This window comes from Paramormyrops kingsleyae, chromosome 24, assembly GCF_048594095.1.
Source record: "Paramormyrops kingsleyae isolate MSU_618 chromosome 24, PKINGS_0.4, whole genome shotgun sequence".
NCBI lineage: Eukaryota > Metazoa > Chordata > Actinopteri > Osteoglossiformes > Mormyridae > Paramormyrops > Paramormyrops kingsleyae.
In genome coordinates, this window is record NC_132820.1 from 1782631 (window position 1) to 1804953 (window position 22323).

Genomic DNA, 22323 nt, shown 5'->3' on the forward strand with positions numbered 1-22323 from the left:
TTTAATTATTGTGGGTTTTGTGTAGATGTGTGCAATATCATCTCATTCGTGGCGTTCTTAAGGTTAATTGTGGCTGTGCGTCAAAAGTAATTATTTGTGACAAAAAAAACTTTTGGCAAAACCATACATTAGAATGTCACTTCCCGGATTCCTTCTTAATTATTTTTTGCCGTTGCCTCATTTGAACTGCAATTATCTTAAAAAAATCTTTTAGTTTGTGAATCGCACAAAATCAAGAAAATTGCACTTTTATTCCTATATAGGTGTTATCAATTGACGTAAACGTAATAGCCTATATAAAAAGACACTTGTTTCCCATTGCATTAAGACTGGTGTCTTTGGAATGTCAAGGGATAATGGCAAAAAAGTCGAATTCAAAAATTGCATTCAACCACCTCCCAACTGCATATCCTGGTCAGGATCACGAATAAACGAAAAATTAATTTCACGTTATATTTTCCGAACCTACACTAAAAGCTATTCTGTTTAAAACCAGAGCTTATTCTCAACGACAGAATGGAGTCTGATTTTTATATTCAGAAGATGCTTTTGTCCCAAGCAATAAGAAGTTACATCTTAGAATCAGCATCCAACAGCCCCTCATGCAGTTGGGGTTATGGGGCACTTAAAACCCTAACGGCGATGTTCTTACTCGGCTACATGTGGGATTCAAACCAACGAATTCGTAAACCACTGAACCGCTCATGTCGAGGGACTACCGGGCCATTTCCTGGGAAGCGGCAAGGAAACGCAATGTCTATGATTCATCAGCAAAGCATCGAGATAAATGTGAATATTACAAGAAAGAAGATAAACAAACAAGAACTTATAATATAAAATTATAAAATGTAATAATATAAGAGATATACACGAGTCATACAAAGGCAGCTTACTTAGTAAACATGCACATATTTCTATATATGTATGCAGGTGTGCCGTAAGGAGGTGGGGGAGTAAGGACGATTCTAAGGGCCCCTGGGTAACTGAGGGCCTAAAAAGTTTGGAAGATAATTGGATTGGGGGGGGGGCAATATGATATGCCTTCATTGAGCCCAAAATCTCTAGTAACTCCCCTGTATTTATGTAGTGTGGGGCAAGCATATATTCATGGAGTGCCGGATACACCGTCAGCCCTCGTGAAAAAAAACGTCTAGTCATAGCGCGCTCGCAAAACCTGACAGAAGCTCAGCTCCATGGCAACACACTGATGAAGTAGAAGCGCTGTATAGTGCCCTCTAGTGGCTTGTTCCTCGTCCTGTGGGCTTCGCTACAGGGGGCTAGATGAAATACGGAGTAGACAATATTAAACGATCAGTCTGCAAGACAGTTTGCAGATTTTCCCACTCAAACACACCTTGTTCGACTCACCAGTCAATTACCAGGTTTAGGAGGTGGGTCTGAGCAGGGACATCTTCAAACTTCGCTGAAGACTAAGTCTCCTGGACCGGAATTGGGCAACCCAGTTGTACATGGTTGTGTTGACAATAAAGAACTCTTGAGTCTATTATGCCCAATAAGAAGTTAAGTCACACTTTGCTCTCTTAACTTTTTCACTTCTACTTGAAATACTGTAGCACAAGTCTTGAACTGTTTCCTCCAGGTACTCTGGTTTCCCCCCACAGTCTAAAAACATGCTGAGGTTAATTGGAGTTACTAAATTGCCCGTAAGTGTGTGTGGGTGAGTGACTGGTGTGTGAGTGTGCCCTGCGATGGGTTGGCAGCCCATCCTGGGTTATTCCCTGCCTTGCTCCTGTAGCCTCCGGGATAGACTCCGGACCCCCTGAGACCCAGGATAGAAGATGGATGGATGGAAGGATGTCCTGAACTGTGTCTACTGGGATGCTGGATCATTCTTTGAGAAGAAAAGCTTCCAGTTCTTTGAGGGATGATGGCGCTGGAAATATCCTTTGCATTCTGTGCTCCAGAACTTCCCATGCGGGTCCAGTGCTGTTTGGATCAGAAGATCGGCAAAGTCATGGGCTTTTTTCTGGTCTTCAGGAAACTACCATTTTTTACTACTCTTTTGGGGATTATTACCATCTTGGAATATGGAACCATCATGAGAGTATTGTGTTTGGGGTGGACCTGGTCCTGCAAAATGTTATTACAAGATCAGGGAGAGATCTAATGACTATCAAGAGATGGTTACCCATGGGCCAACCATCATTATCTCCAAGTATAATCACATCTGAATGTAGAAAACTGGTGGGGAATGACTCATCAATCCACGAGTTTGTCCGTGTTTTACTCAGGGGGTTCAGATTTTGTACTCCTTTTGCTACATTGTGCAATTTTGTGTATCAGCCCTGCCAGGGGGGGATTAATGAACAGGCTTACCTAGGCTGTAGCCCAGGGGCCCACAGTGATCCGGGGGGGCCTATTGCTGTCTGGTTTTTTATAATCACTATTTTTTAATGATCCTTTTTTGGCCATTTATTTGTTTGTGGCTTGGTGATGGGTTAACAGGGAGACCATTTATTAAATGTGTCTTTTTTTGGTGCTTGTTTTATGCCATTGTGTATTTTCTGGCATGTGTGTGGTTGCTCATGTGACTGACCTGAAAGTGTAAGCTTGCCGGTTTTGTTGCTCTCATGATGTGATTGTTCTGTTTGATATAGTTTGATACATTCTCCTTAACTTTGTAGAGATTATTTTGTAGTTACAGTACTAATATTAATAGTTTTATAGTTAATTGTGTCATTTTAGGGAGTGGGGGCAGGAGAAAGTGTATTCTGGAGGCCCCCAAAGTCGTTAATACACCGCTGAGCCCTGTCAGGCACTTCAGCATTGCCAGTCTCACAACCTACAGTTTTTGTTGGGACTGGGTCACAAATGTACTGATTGGGTTATGTTATAATTTTCGAGTACATACTTTTGGCATTTAGCAACTATCCTGTTAAGTGACAGTATGTCCCTGTATCCATCATTCCCAGACACCTAACCCTCCCCAGAAGTTCTGGGAGTCTCCTGCAAATTAACAACAGCTCCCTGACACCTGCAAAGTCCCAGAAATCTGTCTTTTCAGCTATTCAGCCAGCACTAAACTTGGGTGGCATATAATTTTCAATACCGTCATACCGTTCAGACATTATACCATGGTATACAGTATTTTGACTGTATTTTGAAAAGTAACGCTATTGCAGCATTTCCGGATTAAATTTTCTAAGCAGGCTCCCTCATCCTGCCTCCTGAAATCAGTATGCCTAGCATGTCTGCAGTCCATAGATTCTGATGCAGTTTGTCAGTGCTTGGTGTATGACATTCAGTTCAATCCAATTCAGTTTTATTTGTATAGCACATTCTTACAACATTACATTATCAGAATCAGAAACTTTATTGTCATTATCTCAAAGTGATTTGCATTATCCCTGCCCAAAGTCCCCAGTGAGCAAGACAGAGGCGACACTGGCCAGGAAAAACTCCCATCATATTTTTACATGTGTGAATATTTAAATAATTAAAATAACTTTTCAGCATCATCAGAAAATGGCCGAATTATTGAGGAATTTGAGGAAGGAATGACAACTCAAACGTAGGTAAAATCCAGACCACCTGCACTGGATACCTCCCTTGCGAATACTGATTTGTTGTTAGCCAGTGGTGTCACTGACCTTGCACACGTATTTCGGCCAGTTTTCTCTAAGAGATGGGTCGTTTTCCTTCATGCTACATCGCGCATCATTTCATGAGATTAGAGCCAGAAGTCTTTGGGTTTGTTACTGCACTGCCACACCCGGGGGCGCAAGGAGCTGCAGCCCTTGCCCTCGCACCCCCTCTCGTGCCTTCAGCTGCGCGCGGTCAGAGCCCGGGACGGTTTCGCTCGTCTCGAGCCGAGTCTTTTCCTTTAAATTGCGTCATCTGGGTATTTCCGCGCTCTCGAGGCCGTGCGGCTTCTCGTTCACGGCTCGTGGGTGGCGGCAGGGGAGGTGAAAGTGTAAAGGCTAAGCTAACTAGCTACACGGAGAAAATAACGAATTGCTTATAAACAGGCGCTTGCGGCGGCGAGGGGAGCGCGAAAGGGCCTGTTTTTTCGTTCGTGATCGAAGACACAGAGATTACTCGCGTTCAAGTTAACCGAGGAAAATAAAAGCAAAGAAATGGATGGTAAGTTAGGAAGTATGCGAGCTAGCTATCAAAAAGCAACTACGTTTCGGGTGTTACTCTGCTTTTTGAGGGGAGGGGGGAAAACCCGGTCACGTTTTCATAACCATAACACTGAAATTTCTTATTCAGGAGTTTTGTCATCAAGAAAAACAGTCCTAGACCCGTAATGAGGAATCCCACACTTTGCCGTAGCTGATACTGAATACGCAGATTGTGCTTGTTATTGAGCTATTTGCAGATATTTCTTCGGCTGGGATTTGCTCATAGATGTTATTTGATTAGTTGCGGCAAATAATTTTGGTAAAACTTAGTTGGAATAACATGGCATGAGAGTTACAGGATATTTAACGTCTGAGTTGCTGGTAGCGTTTACGCTCGCTAGGTGGCTGGGTCGCTGCTCGGTCCCTCTCGCCGCCTTAGTTTAATACCCAAACTGGTTAATTTATACATATTTAACCCGTCATCAGACTTTATATAAAAGCTTATGTATTTTCCGCTTTTCGTTTCTGTGCCGTTTGCAGTGTAAATGAAAGAGGGTCCCATCGCCATATCCGACTACCTAAGGGTTAAAATAAACACTGACCTGCAAACATGGGCGCTTTCGCGTCCATATATTGATCATGTACGTCAAAGTTTTCGCATTTCCTTGTTAGTAGAAGATCATCCTTCATATATCGCAGGACAATTAGCTGGTCAGGTCGTCTTATATCACCAAACCACCGTATAATTTACCGAAGTCAATTAGAAGTGAAACTTTGACTTCTGTATTCGTTTTGGGGTTTATCATCACGTTACCTTACTAGGAGAATGTTCGCGGAAAGACTTGTTTAAACATATTCTTCTTAATGGTGCTGAAAACGAACTACTATATATATTGTGCTACCACTATAATAATAATAATAACCTGGTTTTCAGGTTTCAGATTCAGCCGTTGCTTCACTGGTTGCTCGTTACCTGTCAGTTTTATCCAAAGCAGCTTCCTTTACCTGAGCGTTTGAATTATACCTCACTTACTCCATTGAATACGGCTCATTCTGTTGGGACTGGAACCTGTAATCCACAAGTAAAATCTTTTACGATGGGGGGGAAACACAAAAAAGCAGATGTGAAAGTAGTTGTATATGGGGATTACGAGTTTTATAAGTACACCTAGAAGTGCTGAAATAACACTGATATCCCCCCATAATCAAGCCTGCTAGCTTAATGATAACTATCTGCAAAGTGCTCTTTATTAAAACCCACAGCTCTGAATTGTGAACTGATCAAAACACTATTACACAGTGGCCTTAGAGAATGCAATTTTAGTTTAAATTGAATAAAATAAAATAAAAAGTCTTATCTACATGAATATTGTGTTGAAGATGGTGCCGAAGTGGTCAAGGCCACGGAGGGGGTACTGTGTTTGAGAGGTTCTCCGCCTTAGGATCCTGGGCCGATGCTCTATCACTCACTCCTTTGTGACCTTTCCAGCTATACAAACTGGTGTCATTTTGGATAAAAGTAACTAAAAGGTTTTTTTTTTTATCTCCAGCATTCTTAGTTGTTTTACAGAAAACAATTGTGCATCGTTCCTAAATGTAATATGATAACAGAAATTGTGCAACTTTGAAAGACTAGGCAAGTTTATCTTGTGCATTTATTTTGCCCATCACATTGAGTCTTCTGTAGGCTGGTTTTTCCATTTGTGGGTGGGGGTTTGTGCATCGCTGTAGGATACTTAAATGGGTTAACCCGAATGTTATCTTTGCTGGTTATATAGTTTGTCTGCAGCATAATAATGAAAAGGTCATACTAAACAGGTAGGGTTGTGGCTTTTAGTATGATCTTGTATGTCAAGTTTGCTTATTGTATTTCTATGGATAAGTGTTTATCGAAATGGACTGACAAATATTTGCTGATAGGTGACTGCTGAATGTGCATCATCTATTCCAGTGTTTTCCCAACCTTGTCCTTAGGGACCCACAGTCAGTCCCTGTTTTTGCTCCCTCTGAGCTCCCTGCCAGATTGTCCACATTCCAGGAGCTGGGAGGGAGCAAAAACATGGTCTGTGGGTGCCTGAGGACTGGAATGGGAGGTAAGGAAGTCAAGGAAGTAAGGAAGTTTATTGTCATTCGCACCACATTTGCATGAGGTGGAACGAAATTGTGTACACACGGTCCCAGGTAACCCAACTAAACAAAGAAACATAATAAACAATAATGAATAGTGAAGTAAATAAGATAAAGTAAAAGAAATAAGAAAAGGTAAAAGAAGTAAAATTAAGGTACTAAAAAAAAGTGCACCAACTTAAGTATCAAGTATGGCAGAGATGTAATATAACTATGATTATAAATTATAGCAGCAAATGAAGGCAGGCTAGCTAGCACTTGTAAAGTGACGGCATCAGTGAAGTGGCAGTGATTCATCCTAAAGTGAAGTGCTTGTCCATTAGTCGTTCAGAAGTCTTACAGCTGAAAACACTAATCTATTAAATAATTTCGATTTTGGGATGGGGGAAATTGGGGATATGTGTTGGGGAGTGGGTGTGGCTTCATTCAGATTGTCCTCTGGCCGCACAAATTTACAGCTGAAGTATTCATGAAATGAAACTTTTCTTCTTGTAACCCGTTTCGCTACATGACCAGATTGATGAATCAGCTCTTAACAATGCTTGGTTGACACTGTTAGAAAAATTAAGCAAACAGGTGCTATCAGTGGAATTGGGAGTAAACCACTCCCCATAGCATCTAGTCGTGTGTACCATGCCCTTTTGTTGAACTTTTTCTGTCTTATACAACGCAGTCACATAAATTTGTGTCAGTGTTGGAGACTCATGAACAATTGATCTGTGTTACTTGTATAGAAGTTTTCTTGTGATAGTCATCTGAAAGGCTTTGTTTGAGGTTACTATAAACCTCAAGTCAACACTTTCTGCAGTCACTGCTTGTTTTATCCCCTGTTTACTTTTACAGGTGAATGCTATGAAACGTTTTGTGCAATTAGGATTTCCATGTTGTGTAATTAGGCTCTGCTAGTAATGGCGGTATGAAATATGGTTCCTGGCAGTCTGTGTTCATATCCCCAAATATACAAAATGATTTTTGCACATGAAATGTGTGGATCATGTCCTGTCTATTTGTAAATCTCGTTACATTTGTACATCCCTCATATTGATTTGTGGAGTTTTGTCCGGTTCATACCGCTACAGAGCCCCTAAGAGGTCTTGTGCGGAAAATTATTTTTTGAAATTTGTTTTATGTTCACACGCAGCAGTTTTGCGATCCCACTTCACTTGCCAAATTGCTATTTGCAGCTACGTGACGGCATGGATAAACCTAAATAATAGACGTCCTGCAAAGTGGGCTTTAAGCATTAAACTATGGGGGACAATGTACACCATGTGACTTTAATATGTGATTTATATGTATTTATTAATAGCTGCACTGTGTCCGTTCACCGCCAGTGAATTTAAGCAAGACAGCTGGGCTATTGAATGTGATGTGCACACACACAAACACTGGAATATATTGCAAACACTGAGAGACATTACAGCCGGAAAACTGCATATAGAGCGAACTTTACCGCAGTGTTGGAGTTAAGGTTTAAACTCGAACCGGCTTCCTGGAATATTTCAGTATAGATCCGCATATCCCCACATACATTATCCAGCATGAATACCAAGGAGGTATAGCTGAAAGGGGATTCGGGTTTAGAACTATGACACCACGGTAAAGTTACCTTTACATTCAGTTTCTGGCTGTAATATCTCTCAACAAAAGCAAGCAGCACCCCTTGGTTTTCCAGATTTCTTATTGGTCAAATTTTAATATTTATATTAATATATCTGTTTGTGTGTCCAAGTCATGTTCAGTAGCCCAGCTGTCTTGTTTACAATCACTGATTGTGAATGGACACAGTGTAATTGATAATAAATACGTTTAAAAACACATAAATTAAAATTCCAAATGGGGCATTGTCCCCTACAGTTTAATGCTTAAAGCACACTAAACTGGACATGTGTCTATCATTTAGGTTGGTTTAGATTAGTCCGATAATTCTTAATTTTATCATTTAGGTTGGTTTAGATTAGTCCGATAATTCTTAATTTTGTACATTAATTGGACACAGTACTATTATCATTAGCAATGGAAAAGTATTGTGAGGGAATGCAAAACTATTTCAAAAAACATATTCCCACCCTGACCTCTTAGGGGTTCTGTATGCTGCAGCTGATCTACAGAAAAACAAGAGAAATACGTCATTGTCCACAAATATGTATTTTTATTTGTGTCGTGTAAAATCACAAAAATACGGAGCTATTTGTACACTTGGAAAAGGGTCCTGCTTATTTGTGGATCATGTTGCATTTACCACCTCGCTCCTTTTTATTTGCAAATTTTTGTCCAATTCCTGCTGCAGCTGATCTGTAGAAAAAAATCCATAAATACGAGGTGCGAGCCGTGATATGGGTATCGTTATCGGGATATGAGATTTTGGTCATATCGCCCAGCCCTAGTCGAGGATATAGACCCATAGCTTGGATTAGGTGGTATTCTTCATATCATTCCATCCAGACATTATATAGAGTAGTATTTTGAAATCTTGGTGATAGGCAAAATCACATGAGGCATCCATCCACACAAGGGTCAGCAGTTTACAATAACACAAATTTATGTAGTCTGTTATGTTATGTTATAACTAGCCAGTTGGATTACTTGTTCCCTACATCTGTAAGTTATTTACCGATGTTGAACCAGCAATTAGCCAAAATTGCAGTAGCTGTAAAACAGCTGTTTCTAATGTGGGTGACTTACCCCTGTAAATGTTAGTCTAAGTTCAGTCTAGGTTACTGTTGTATCAAGTACAGTTTACCATTAAGATTCTGTTTCCCATTGGTAATTTTATGAGAAGTTTACTAATTATATAAATCTGTCCCAAGTACGACCAACTAAACACTTAGTCAATTTACAATAACCTGAGTTTTATACATCCTCGTATTGAATCCTTCCTCTACTTCTACAGTACATAAGGACAAGTTCAGTGTAAATGCAATAGGTTAAGTTGGTTTCGGTTCAATGCAAGTTCATTCTTCTGGAACTACCATAACCTTTTAAAAATATTGTGCTTTTTTTTATGCAGGAACATTTAATTGGACTACTAACAAGGGTGAGTATCCTGTCTCGTGTCCAGTATGATTAAGGCAGTTTTGGTCACAAAGCCTTAATATGCTTTCATGAATAGGTGCATAAATAATCATGAGTGAGTTACGTCATTTCTGCTCACACATTCATTTATAATTCTCAGTGAGTCATTTGTTGCTAATAGGGTGTTACGGTAACTGCTTTGGTGACATGATGTCCCTCGGAACTGAGAGGCAGAGGTGTGCGTTTCCCTTCAGGGCCCCCCTTCATCGAGATCATCGAGCAGCCCAAGCAGAGGGGCATGCGTTTCCGCTACAAGTGCGAAGGCCGCTCAGCTGGCAGCATCCCGGGCGAGAAGAGCAATGACAGCACCAAGACGCATCCCGCCATTAAGGTAGGAGCCTCTGGCCCCCACGCCATCCTCATTCTCAGCGGCCCTGACAGTCCAAGCTGCTCACTAAGTCATTTAAGTTCTGTCAAACACAAATATTATGTAGATCAACACAAACAATGGCTGTGCAGGCATTATATGTAACTGTGTGCGTACATTTGTTGCTAATATGACTCAATCCAAGCCAGCAGTACAATCTTTCACCTGGAGTATTGGTAGGGCTGTTTTGAAGGGGTATCCCCCCCCCCCCCCCGAAAAAAAAAAGTTTCTTAGCCTACCCAAGTAAATGTACACTAATTAGTTTAAATAGTATGTTCTCATTCATTTTCATTAAAATCACCCGCCCCCCCCCCCCCCATAAAGGCTTAGAGCCCCTTCTCATAAATCTCTAGTGTTTCGAATGGCAATTTATTTTAAAAAAATATCTAGTAATAATTGGGTTGCCTTCTGTGTCCTGCACCCTGGGATTTTCCATTGGAAGCCATTTCTCTCATTGATCTAGGAGGCTGTCGGTTAATGTGCTGATCCTCATTACACAGAGTGTAGCTGTGCCGGGGCTCAGACCCTGTGCCCGGCAGCGCAGACCCTGTGCTCGACAGGGCGGCGTTCCTCCAAGCCTCCCAGGTGCCGCCTGTATTGGTTACCTTTCCCCCCTCCGCAGATCCACAATTACAATGGGCCCATCCGCGTGCGCATCTCTCTGGTGACTAAGAACGTGCCGTACAAGCCACACCCCCACGAGCTGGTAGGCAAGGACTGCAAGCATGGCTACTATGAGGCCGACCTGCAGGAGCGGCGCGTGCACAGGTAGGGGCTGGGGGCTGGGGGCTGCGCCGTGAGTGCGTCAGAGTACCACGTCACCTAATGGCCGTCATGTTGGGGCAAAGGCATTAACTGAATTTCCCAATTCTGATAAACCAAAATATTCTTCAGGAAGCTGGTTGCTTCACCATTTACAAGGTTTTCCCAACAGCTTTGGTATTGTCTCTTAGTCTTTATTACTCATTTTTAAATATCGATTACTCGTCACCCCATATTGACAGCGTTCCCCTGAATGTCCGGTCAGTGTCTTCATGCTTCCCAGTGGATGTGGAGCGTAATTATCAAAATGCAATACAGTGATCCCCCGCCTGTCGCGGAAGTGGCATTCCAGACCCATCAGCAATAGGTGAAAATCCGCAATATAGAAAGACCATATCATTTTTTTTTTTTTTTTTTTATAGTTTAAGCCTTTGGATACACATATATGTGGATGTCGGATATGATATGAGTAACATAATAATAGTGATAATGATGATAATAATAATATATTATTATTATTATTATTATTATTAATTATTATTATTATTAATTAATAATAATATGTAATGCGCATATATATATATCATATCATACACATACATACATACATACATACATACACGCACACGCACAGAGAGAACTGTGATGTCGAGGAAACATCCGCGATTTAGCGGGGGTGCAATAGCTGAACCGCGATACAGAGGGGGTCACTGTATACCTTGTGAGTTGAGCCTGATAGTGCTTGGCTGAGCTGTGGGCCAGCTTAGGTGCACTGGTGAAGCTGTAAAAATGCCAGTCGGGGGGGGGGAGGGGGACCAAGTAGAAAACGGGAAAGAAAGCAGAAACTTGCAGGAACAACAGCCAGGGATACAAAGCGCGCACCTCGGGGACATGGAGCGCAAAGGCGACCTGTGGAGACTCCTCTGGTCTGCATGGGCCTTTGGGGAGGTAGTGATGGAAGCTGTAGAGGCAGCTTTCAAATGAAGCTTCCTGTCTTCAGAGCCCTAGAGACTATTGTAGGTTAAATCGTGCTCCGAAGCTTTTAGGACGGTGAATCCTCAGGCGGTCCTGACCGCTGTCCCGTTTCCTCAGCTTTCAGAACCTGGGCATCCAGTGCGTGAAGAAGAAGGATGTGGCGGAGGCCATTTCCTACAGGCTGATCACGTTCAACAACCCGTTCAGCGGTGGGTGTAACGGTCACCACAAACACCGCCCAGTGACGGTCATCTCAGCCTTTATGTTCTTACATTTCCTCTCTTGTTCTCTCGCTAAACCTGTTGACCTAAACTTCCTGTGTCTTTTTTTTAAAATTTTTTATTGTTTTTTGTGTTTTTATTTGAGCAGTTAAAGAAGCCGACATCTGGGCGGATGAGTACGACCTGAACACGGTGCGGCTGTGTTTCCAGGCCTCGATCCCCCTGCCCACTGGGGAGCACTGTGCTCTTCAGCCTGTCGTTTCTGAGCCCATCTACGACAATCGTGAGTCGGCCTGGGAGCCGGTGGGCCGGCCTTAAACCGGGGAATCTGGCCGTGTGTTCTGCAGTAGCCATGTGAAAGTAACAGAGCCCTCCATCCAACCACCCCCCCCTCCCCCGCAGGAGCCCCGAACACGGCCGAGCTGAAGATCTGCAGGGTGAACAGGAACTCGGGGAGCTGCCGGGGCGGAGATGAGATCTTCCTGCTGTGTGACAAAGTTCAGAAAGGTGAGGCCCGGGTCCTCGGCCTGCCAGCGCTCCGAAACTGAGCACGGAACGCGCTCCAGAAACACAGGCGCGTGGAGGCACCTCAATAAGGAAATAGATCTGGGACGCCACTGCCCCTCCCCCGGTAAACGTGGATGATGGGTGTGCAGGGGGTGTGCCACGTGGCAAGAGCACGACTGCAGGTACCCAGCTCACTTGCAGTACAGTAGCAGTCAAAAGTTTGGACACAGCCACCCATAAAAAGGTCTATTTGTGCCGTTCTCTACATTTCAGAATGACTATGAAGACATCGAAGCTGTATAATAGCACAAATGGGATTATGCACTGACCAAAACTGACCATGCACTTTTCCTTCACTCTGGTCACTCCGCCAAAGCCATTTCTGCTGTGTTTAGCTCAGGTAGCCAGGTCATTCCTCTCCTTTGTAGGCAGCTTGCCATGTCCAAACTTTTGACTGGTACTGTATGGGGTTAACTGTAACTTCTCCTCCCTTGTACTGTCAACTTCAGTCTCACCAGCCGGATACATACTGCCAGGCTGGTTAAATGTTTGCTTAATGGCAGCCAATATAAATATGCCCCAAGATGTAGAAATGTCTTGACCAGCAGGGGGCGCTGTGGGTCCCCCCTCCTCCACACACAAACCCTGTCTGTCTGCATGCAGAGGATATCGAGGTGCGCTTCTTCCGGGACTCCTGGGAGGGCAAGGGCTCCTTCTCGCAGGCGGACGTGCACCGGCAAGTGGCCATCGTGTTCCGCACGCCGCCCTACAGCAGCACCGACCTCAGCAATCCCATCCCGGTGAAGATGCAGCTGCGGCGGCCGTCCGACGGGGAGGTCAGCGAGCCCGTGGACTTCCAGTACCTGCCGGCAGAACCCGGTCAGAACCGTTTGCACGTTGCTCGTGCTTCATGTGCATATAGCTGTTTATAGTTAGAGCGCGCTGTCATTTACATGGGTTACGTCTCTACTATCAAACGGGACACGCCTGTCGTAGCGCATATATTTTTAGGTATATTTGCATAGCTGTTTAGCCTTGTAAGCTGTCTTCAGTTTCATTTACATTTTTCGATTTCTGGAAAGCGAAAGCTAAGGTTTCACGCCTCAGAGTTCTGGGTGCGGAAATCGATGGTGCTGCCTTGGCGAAAACCCAACCCGATCCGACCCGCAGTCTCTCCTTGTGGCTCTGCAGATGAGTACCGGCTGATGGAGAAGAGGAAGCGGACAGAGGGAATGTTCCAGAACCTGAAGCTTGGCCCGCTGCTGCCAGGTCAGGGTAACCTGTGGTTCCGTGGGCAGGAACTCAACACCATGCTGCTTTTAAGAACATTGACAGTCCTTGTTATTTCCATTCATTTCTGGTTTATATTCTTATAAATCGAACTTTGCTGCATCCTGATGATGGAAACCACACACTGTCCTCCCTACTCGTGAAAATCTGTAGTAAATGTATCATGTGAGATCCATGTACACATAGAGAACAGATATTTTCCAGGTTGGCTATTTGCTGGGAGCCAGCTCTGTCGATGGCCCTTTAAACCTGGTTAATGGGAAGACTGTAAGAGAGAGGAAGGTGGTCTAACCCGGCGGACTGTCTGCGCCCCTCAGGTCCTACACCTACTGAGAGACGGCCCATGAACACCGCCAAGAGGACGGTGACGGTCTCCAAGCCCCCGGCCACCATGATGCAGCCAGGTAAGCTGCACAACTGATTGATTAGCTGGTCGCTTGATCACATGATTTTTAATTATTTTTTTTGCAGCTGTATTTGTAAATAACTGGAGGTATGGCTGCTGTGGCAATAAAACCACACTTGACTTGAAGGTCAGAAACTGGGGAAAGACTAAATGCAGCTCAGTCTGCTGTGATGGGCCACTTCTCCAGCTATTTCAGAAATGATTGTGCCTTTTGGGCGTCATTAGCCTCCATATGGAAAGTCAGCTAAAAGTTTTCTGTACCTTATACACTGTTGATGTGTCCTGTCACTTGGGTGACTTTGTGTGATGTAGTTCAGCCTTATTAGGTTTGTACAAATTAACCTCCTGTGATTATTTACTTTCAGTGGCCAAACCAGGACCCCCCATGCTGCCCAGTACCTACGTCAAACCCGAGATCCTCTTTGGGTCCCAACCAATGCAGCTCTTTTCCCCCATGTGTAAGCAGGGGGCAGCGGTGACGGTGGCCACCCCCGTCCCCCCCAGCAGCTGGCAGTTTGCTTCCCAGTCTAAACCCACCCCATTGGATAATTTCCTGGCTTCTGCATCTGCCACCTCGCAGTCTCAGGACTGTCCCACCGTCAACCTGTCGGACCTCTACGACTACCCCTTTCCGGAATTATCTTCTGCGAAGGACTTGGACGCCAAGACCAATGGGCAGTTCGGAAGCAGAGATGGTGGGTCGGGGCCCTCGGAGGTGTCCGCATCGGTGTCCGGCCTGGCGGGTCTCCCCGACACCCACTTCAGGGTAGATCACGGGCTATGCGACGACGAGCTCCCCGAGTTCCCCAGCTTCTCGGAAATCCAGACTGGTAACCTGGACAGCATCAATCCTGATGATATCCAGGCTCTGCTGGGTCAGACGGGGATGCCGGACGACAGCGGGCAGGGGTCCGAACTGCCGGGAGCCTCCGGCTTGAACCAGGTGGATGCGTCGTCCAACCCCATGGGCACCAGCAGCACGTGGATGAATTACCCAAACAGCATCATCAGCCTGCTGCAGAACGAAGGCATGATGGTGCACACGAACACCCCGAGTCTGCCCGTGCTGGAGGACCTGGACAACCTCAGCTCCATGGATGATGACCGACTCATGTCCATCTTGAACAGCAGCAACCAAGCCAGCTTCATGTCTGGGCTCCCCCCATAAACTCCCGTGATTCACTCCCTCCCTCCTTCCTACAGAAACCCTGGCTGCACTCCTTTCTCCTCCATCCCCGAGTGACCATTTCGTATCCCCCCAGACTCCCGGTGACATGGGGGCGGTGATGCTACTTATGCCTTGTGTGGCTGTGGGCATTTCTGCAGGCCCACAGGGGCGGGCTTTGCGTGGCTGCACTGACGTGGACACCTTCTGCAGGAGTGAGACGGGGAAGACAACCGGGGAACGCTGTTCTTCCTGAAAAATGACAGCTTATGGGCCTCATATGACTGGGGTTCTGGGTTCGATTCCCTGTGCAGTTTTTCATTTTCTCCCGGTTTTCTCTTCGCTCATGGTCGCATCCCACAGTCCGGAGACATGCCTTCAGAAGTACAGCAGCCCTAAACTGTGCTGGTCCTGCGCCAGTCTAAGTGCTCTGTGATGGAGTAACCTGCCTCTCAAGGTGCACCCTGACACATTCCCCGTACTTCCAGGGGAAACCTATGGATCACCCGCACCCCAAGCGGATAGATTTGTGTAGCTGTTATCCATTAATTATGTCTCCGAAACTCTGCTCCCTCACCAGGCCTGATGTATCTTGGGTATGTCTCTGCGGTAAATGAAAGGCCTCGCTTCCAATGATCTCATGAAGGACATATATTACTGACATTTAATATTTATTCCTGTTTAATGGTTGTTATAAACTGATGTTTACTGCACCAACATGTATGTCGCGCTAAAGCAGGGATGGGAGCCTATTCCATGGAGGGCCAGTATGGGTGCGGCTTTTTGGAACGATATGTCAGTCTGCCAATAATTAAACAGTGGTTCTGAACTCCAGTCCTGTTATTGGCTGATTGAGCGGCCATCCCAAAATCCCGCCCCCTGCACTGGTCCTCCGTGGATCAGGCTCCCCACCCTGTGCGAAAGGGAAGTTTGGGGAGGGGGTACCTCATCAGCTGTGCCTCTGTAGCTCTGTACAGTTTCTTTAAAAACTTAAACAGATTGATAGCAAAATTACTTGTAAATTCAAATCTGTCAGTAAGCAGTAAGCACCACAGAATGATTATGTACATATATATATATATATTTTTAAGAAAATTAGTTGAATGTGCCTTTAAATTGCAAAATATTCATTTATATTCGGGAATGATTTGATAAACGCACCAGAAGGATATATTTACTGGTTTACTGCTAGTGACGTGGTAACTTGGCTTAGCAATGTGTTCCACATTTTTGTCAGAAAAGGGCATTTGTACTGACTGAGACCCTGCTTTTGTTTACCCAGGTTTAGTATTGAACCCGAGCAGCAGGCGTTTAGTGGGTAAGATCAGGCAGGGACGGCCGGCCGGCATCATGCTCTGGTGTCTCTACCCTAGAGGGTGCAGAGGATACGCCGCTTAAAGGCGTGTATCCAGGAGAAAATCTCGGCAGCCTGCTCTGCAAAGTTTGTGAATTTGTATTTCAGTTTTTCTGTAGCCGCAATGACTGTCATGAATGTAACAAATGTCAGGCGTCAGCGAAAACATTATACTGCTGTCACCATTCAAAAGGCTTACAATGGTCTTATGTAGTCTGTAGTTATCTGCACTTTTACTATGTTATGAACTGTCAAATATATGAACAATATTTTACATAATTAAAAATTATAACTTCAATATGAGTAAATTCTGTTCCCGTTACTAGCGTTGACTTTAAGTTCTCCTATAATCCACCTTGACCTTACTGTCGGAAACATACAGCTTCCGATACGTTTTAATGGCTTTGTGTGAATAGGATGTCCTTAAACGTTAAATGAGACTCGGGTGTTGCAGGTCCCTCCCATAGGCTGAGGCCACTGGGGTTTAGGTGGATGGGCGTGATAGTCTGACTATCATGTGATCGACCGGCATCCTGTGATCGCGTGACCTTGACCCAGCTGCATGGAAGATGGATGGATAAAGATGCTTTGATTTAACAAATACGTTGAATAAAACGTTACTTTGATCGAGGAATAAGGTGGTTCTTTTGCTGAAGTTTGTGCCGGCAGGCTTTCACCCTATAAAGCTTTTCCCACTCAATTGTTTTCTGCGACTGTCTATATTATTAAATGGCAAGGTAATATGCTCTGGAAAAAGATATCGCCCGCAATTACCTACACGTCAACAACAACTAAAAATTAAAGCTAAGTTCCACATGAGTAGTTGTTTTTTTTATAGTATAATTTTAAAGATGCCGTTAGATTAAACCGTGAAACATCCATTCACCATCGCCAATAACTTGAGTACCAGAGGTGTATCTGAAATTAAATTATACAACTCTATTTTGACAATAAACCGAAATCAAGCATAAGACCATATGTAACCAGATAATTTGAATATATAGTTTCAGTACCTAAATTACACATTTCTCTAATGGCGTATTTTGGGTGGCGTTGCCCTCTCTCCCATACGTAATTTAAATGTCACGTTTCACTTGAATAACCCAAACCGCGAAATGACTCTCTTCTTTTTTAACGCGCATGCCTTGGTAAACATTACGTACTTTTGAGTTCTTTGGCAACGTGGACCGGCACTTGTCCACGATCACTCCACTTTAGCGTGTTCTGAGTCTCCTTGCTGAACTGTGAGCTGCCCTGTGCCTGTATCTTTCTCCACTCAAGGTTCTGCCATACTCGGGACATTCACGCGTGATATGAAGAGTGCAAACTTTTTTTAAACAGCGAAATGGGAAGGCTCATCTTTTACCGTAAACCCACCAACAGCAGCGCACTTGTTTTTGCAAACCCAATGAAACGTCTGCTAATTTATAACAGTTTTTACGTCGCCCATTGGAATCTTTGATAATTGAAAAGATAAAATATAGTGGCCGATGACAACCGACTAGAAATCATTTTATAGAATCGTAGTTGCATTATCTAACTGTATTATATAGGCAGAGAAATACCATAAACACAATCGATGTTCCACTAAAGTCCGGCCCGACTTCTCACACCCTCTGGTTGCCCTGGATTGCCGGACTACCGTCCAGTGTAACCGGCACTACGGTGGCTGCTCTCTTCAGGACCCCGCGGAATCCCAACGGTGCCTGAGATAGTCCGAGATTGCGCGATGCTGCCCGAGACTGGCCGAAACTTTCCGAAACTGCCCGAGAGGAGGCACTGCTGCTCGCGCTGGGCCGTGCGATAAGGGAAAGGGCTATTACAAGAAATCGTCGATACTGGTGGGGAATTTTATTATTATTATTTTAAAGGAAATATCATGCCCAGTAAAAAAAAGAAATACAACGCCAGGTTCCCCCCGGTGAGTACAGAACCGCATTATTTTAAGACTGCTAGTGAAAGTTGATTTGTGGATGCGTTTCTCAGTCGGGCCTAATTGGTTCAGTGAGCCCCGGGCTTGAGTTAACGTTGCAGACGGATGTGGGGCTTACTTGCCGGGCTTATGTGCCAAGTGTGGTGGCCGGTATCGAATGCTCTTTCTTTAGTTTTGAGGTAAAAAAAAGCCTAGAGAAATGCGTCTTTGGAGTGGAAAGTTTGAACGGCGAATACAGCTACTAATCCACTAACACAGCAGAAGCGGCTTCGTATCCCGATGTTCTTCAGAAAATAATGTTTTGTGTTCGTGTACCTTTCGTGTCACAAACACTTTGCCAGACCTGGTTAATGTCCATTTCTCATAGGCCAGGATAAAGAAGATCATGCAGACGGATGAAGAGATAGGGAAAGTGGCGGCAGCAGTTCCAGTTATAATCTGTATCCTTCCTGCACCCCCTATTCGGACTTTTGTAATAAATACCAGACTTTGCACGGATGATAAGTATAATAAGAACTTCATTCTGATTTTTGTTTAATGTGCGTTGCTTGAACCAGTAGACGTGATGTTAAACAGGAGTGCGCATGCTCAGATGTAAACAGTACCCGAGTTAACCTGACAGCATGCCCGCACCGTTGGAGTCTTATAGCCTCAGTTTAGACCGATGTCTCCTTAGATCTCGTATTTACTGTAAAGTCCGTCAGAGTGTCCCTTGACTGAACTTCAGCACGTGCTCTAGAGCTGTTTTTGGAGTCCCTTCTGACAAAAGCCTGCCAAGTGACACAGTCCCGAAACGCGAAGACCATGACCACGTCACACCTGTAAGGCTCCCCTCGCCGTCCGCACGACAGCGGAGCTCTTGGGACCAGCACAGGGTGGGGGGGTTTGTAGACGGGTTTGTGTTTAGTGTCTTGCTTTTTGAAAAGTGTGCTGTCTGGCTCCTTTTCAGAAAGCAGTGCATTGAACTCGAGCAGCAGTTTGACTTCCTAAAGGACCTGGTGGCGGCGGTTCCCGACATGCAGGGCGAGGCCGAGGATAACCACGCGGAAGGAGGGGAGAAGGTGTCGCGCAGGTCGGGCCGCGGCGTCGCGTGGCGTGGCGGGCTTTCATCTAACTAGTCATGTGTATTTAAATATATATATATATATATATATATATATAATATATACACACACACACACACGCCTACCCATAATCCATCTGCTTATCCAGAACAGGATCTGGGGGGTGGAGCCTATCCCAGAAAACGCAGTGCATAAGTCAGGGTTACACCCAGGATGTCACAGCTGGCACATACACACACACATATAATATGTATGCACTTCTTTGTTCCACCTACAGAGGGCGTAAGCCAGGGTCTGGGAGGAAGAACGGGGGTGCCGGCACCAAAGGAAAGGACAAGAAGCAGTCAGGGACTGAGTCCGAGCAGGAGGTGAGTGTTACCTGCCTCCCCCTGGTCTTCTGTGGGTCTCACTCTGCCTCCCCCTGGTCTTCTGTGGGTCTCGCTCTGCCTCCCCCTGGTCTTCTGTGGGTCTGTCACTCTCTCGCCAGCCTTGGTGGGCGAGTAACCGCCAGTTAAGGGTTACTGTAAGAAGAGAGAGTCGCTGTTAAGGGAGGCAAGCGGAGACGTGACTCCCAGCCTTTGTGTTGCAGGAGGACTCTGAAGAGAGCGAGACGGAGGAGGAGGAGGAGGAGGACGGGTCCCGGTCCGGCGCCAGCCTGGCGGCGGTGGCTCAGTTCCAGGGGTCAGCCGCTACTCTCAGCAAAGCAGCTTCTTATTGCGTATTACAGTGGAGATAATCGCGTTTCTTTCTGCCCACCGCAGCCTGAAAATGCCCCCCCAGTACCTCCAGCCGGGGGCGCCCTTGGGCTCCTTCGTTCCGTCACCCTCGCTGCTGAGCTCGGCGCACCCTCCGCCCGCCCCACCGCCACACGACGACGACGAAGACGACGAAGACTATGACTCCTAGCTCCCCCCTTTTTTGGTTTTTACCTTTTTGTTTCATTTTTATTGGGTTGGAGTGAGGGAGGGGGCCGAAACTAGCCTTTCTGCAAGGGGACATTCGGAAAGTGTTAACGTCAGCGACAAGGGTAGCAATCTGGCTATTATACGTTTTACCATTCTCTTTTTTAGTACAGATCTTATGTCTGTCTTTTTTTGTAAACTTTTTATTTGGATGGTCCGTACCTTCCACTGTCATGGTGTTAAAATGGGCTCTAGCAGAGATACCAAACTACAGGGCCCCCTTGTGGACAACTTTTGAAATGAAAATTGCACTCCAGCAAATGAGCTGAGCCTGCGGGGGTCTGAAATCTCGCAGGCTGCTGATTTACTCAAGAGCACCTCAGTGTTTTTTGAGTCGACTTTCAGAATCTAGATTTTTTTTTTTTTTAATAGATAAGAGCACAAATACTTTTTATTTGAGAGTTCAGTTCTTACGCATATTTTGATTGTGAATGGCGCTGCTGGTGGTTATGGGATAGGACTGTGTAGCTACTGGTGTGTAGTGCAGGGGGAATGGGGGAGGTGTAAGGGTTAAGCAGTGTACAGTGGGGGGGCGGGGGGGTGTAGCCATGACCACAGACTTGTTTTGACTCTGTACAGTTCACACAGAGAGGCTGGGGGAGCGGAGAGTTTTAATTGTATAAATGCTTTGTATTCCTGTCGCAAAGATTCCCTTTTATTTAATTTTTACTCGTGACCTTTGACACAGTATTTTCCCTAGTTTGTATTTTATGCTGGAGCTGACTGTAGTGGGAATATGAGAGCTTGTCACCCGCGCAGTGTGATGCGTATGCAGCATCTCCAGTGTTCTAACCCCTTGCAAGCATGGATTCACGCATCTTTGACTGAGGTCTGCAAATTGTGCACTGGCTCTGTCTGCAAACATCCCGTTTAATCACCCACTCTCCCCTCCTCCTCAGTGGTCTGTTCTTTTTGTTATAAGGATGGTAGTCACTACGTCACTCTCCCTGTCCTAAGGGGAAACTGCAGTATTGATGTTGGGATATTTAAGCCCGGGTTGATGTGTAATCATTCATCATGCTCATTGAAGTGGACACCTTCTCCCTTACAGCTCTGCACTGGACGTGTTCGCTCGTCTGTCTCCGTTCTGGCTTCTCTTGTGAATGAAATGCCAGTGTGACATTAAATAACCTCGTGCTGTGCACATCTGCAGTAACCGTGTCCAAGTTTTGGAGTCGTAGTTACTCTAACGGGGGAAAAAAGGGAATTTAATGCTAGCATTCAGTTTTATTCGTTTTTTTGTGTTTTGATTTTGATTAAAAATGGGCAAAATCAGAATGACTCTTTGTTTTCGTAATATTTAATAGATCAGGATCATAGTTTGGTTCCCCCCTCCCTCCAACTTTGACCTTTGATAGAAAAAGCTTTTCTTTTAAACTGTTTTAATGTATTCAGTGAGAAAATGTGGATCAGAAATGAGGGCCAATGTTGGAAAAAAACTCATTTTTGTGTCACATCTCAGTGTTTAGAAAGGCAACAAAATGCTGTATTGTAAACTTTTAACATTTTTTTTTATTTTGTATGAGTGAAATAAACTTCAGGTTTCCGTATACTGTCTATCCTTTTTTTTTTTCTCCTTAATTTGTGGGTGTGGATATGTAGGTTTTAGGTTGAGTGCCTGAATAAAAGTTGCTGTTTTTCTGTAAGTACAAGGCAGAAATGGCTGCTTTTGTTTGATCGAACTTAGCTTAGACAGAGAAAGTGGTGTTTTAACACTGCTTTGCAGTGGCCTGTTCTGACCTGTGATGCACACCAGCTCCAAATGTGAGATCTGCCGCACGGTCGGCTTTTGGCTGCTCCTGCTTGACGTCGCTCACTGTCGCCAGTGTTGAGGCGATAGAGGCCCTACTTTTGCCCTGTGGCTGAATGGCACAATCTGGAAAGTGCTGCAGGAATGTAGCCGTTCCCCGCTGGCTAGGGATCACCTGCGGATCCGTTACAACAACCTGGAGACTGTAGCCATGGAAACAGAGGGGATCTGCCCTGCTCAGAATGGTGCCACGGCAACCCTCACCAGGAAAGGTGTGCAC

The 22323-nt window shown here is 44.9% G+C and overlaps 2 protein-coding genes across 2 annotated transcripts; both read left to right on the top strand.

Moving 5' to 3' along the window:
* Window positions 1–3730: 3730 nt before the first annotated feature.
* On the top strand, window positions 3731–16632 carry LOC111855422 (putative transcription factor p65 homolog). The gene is made up of 11 exons (XM_023834416.2): window positions 3731–4104; window positions 9223–9249; window positions 9482–9618; window positions 10277–10422; window positions 11509–11600; window positions 11761–11895; window positions 12015–12119; window positions 12783–12998; window positions 13311–13388; window positions 13727–13813; window positions 14181–16632. The coding sequence occupies exons 1-11, from the start codon at window positions 4098–4100 to the stop codon at window positions 14981–14983; spliced, it is 1833 nt and encodes a 610-aa protein (XP_023690184.1). The 5' UTR covers window positions 3731–4097; the 3' UTR covers window positions 14984–16632.
* A 1441-nt stretch (window positions 16633–18073) lies between these two features.
* On the top strand, window positions 18074–21843 carry LOC111855423 (dr1-associated corepressor-like). Its single transcript, XM_023834417.2, has 7 exons — window positions 18074–18255; window positions 18635–18707; window positions 18995–19088; window positions 19217–19339; window positions 19609–19699; window positions 19921–20012; window positions 20093–21843. The coding sequence occupies exons 1-7, from the start codon at window positions 18214–18216 to the stop codon at window positions 20235–20237; spliced, it is 660 nt and encodes a 219-aa protein (XP_023690185.1). The 5' UTR covers window positions 18074–18213; the 3' UTR covers window positions 20238–21843.
* The last annotated feature ends 480 nt before the right edge of the window (window positions 21844–22323 follow it).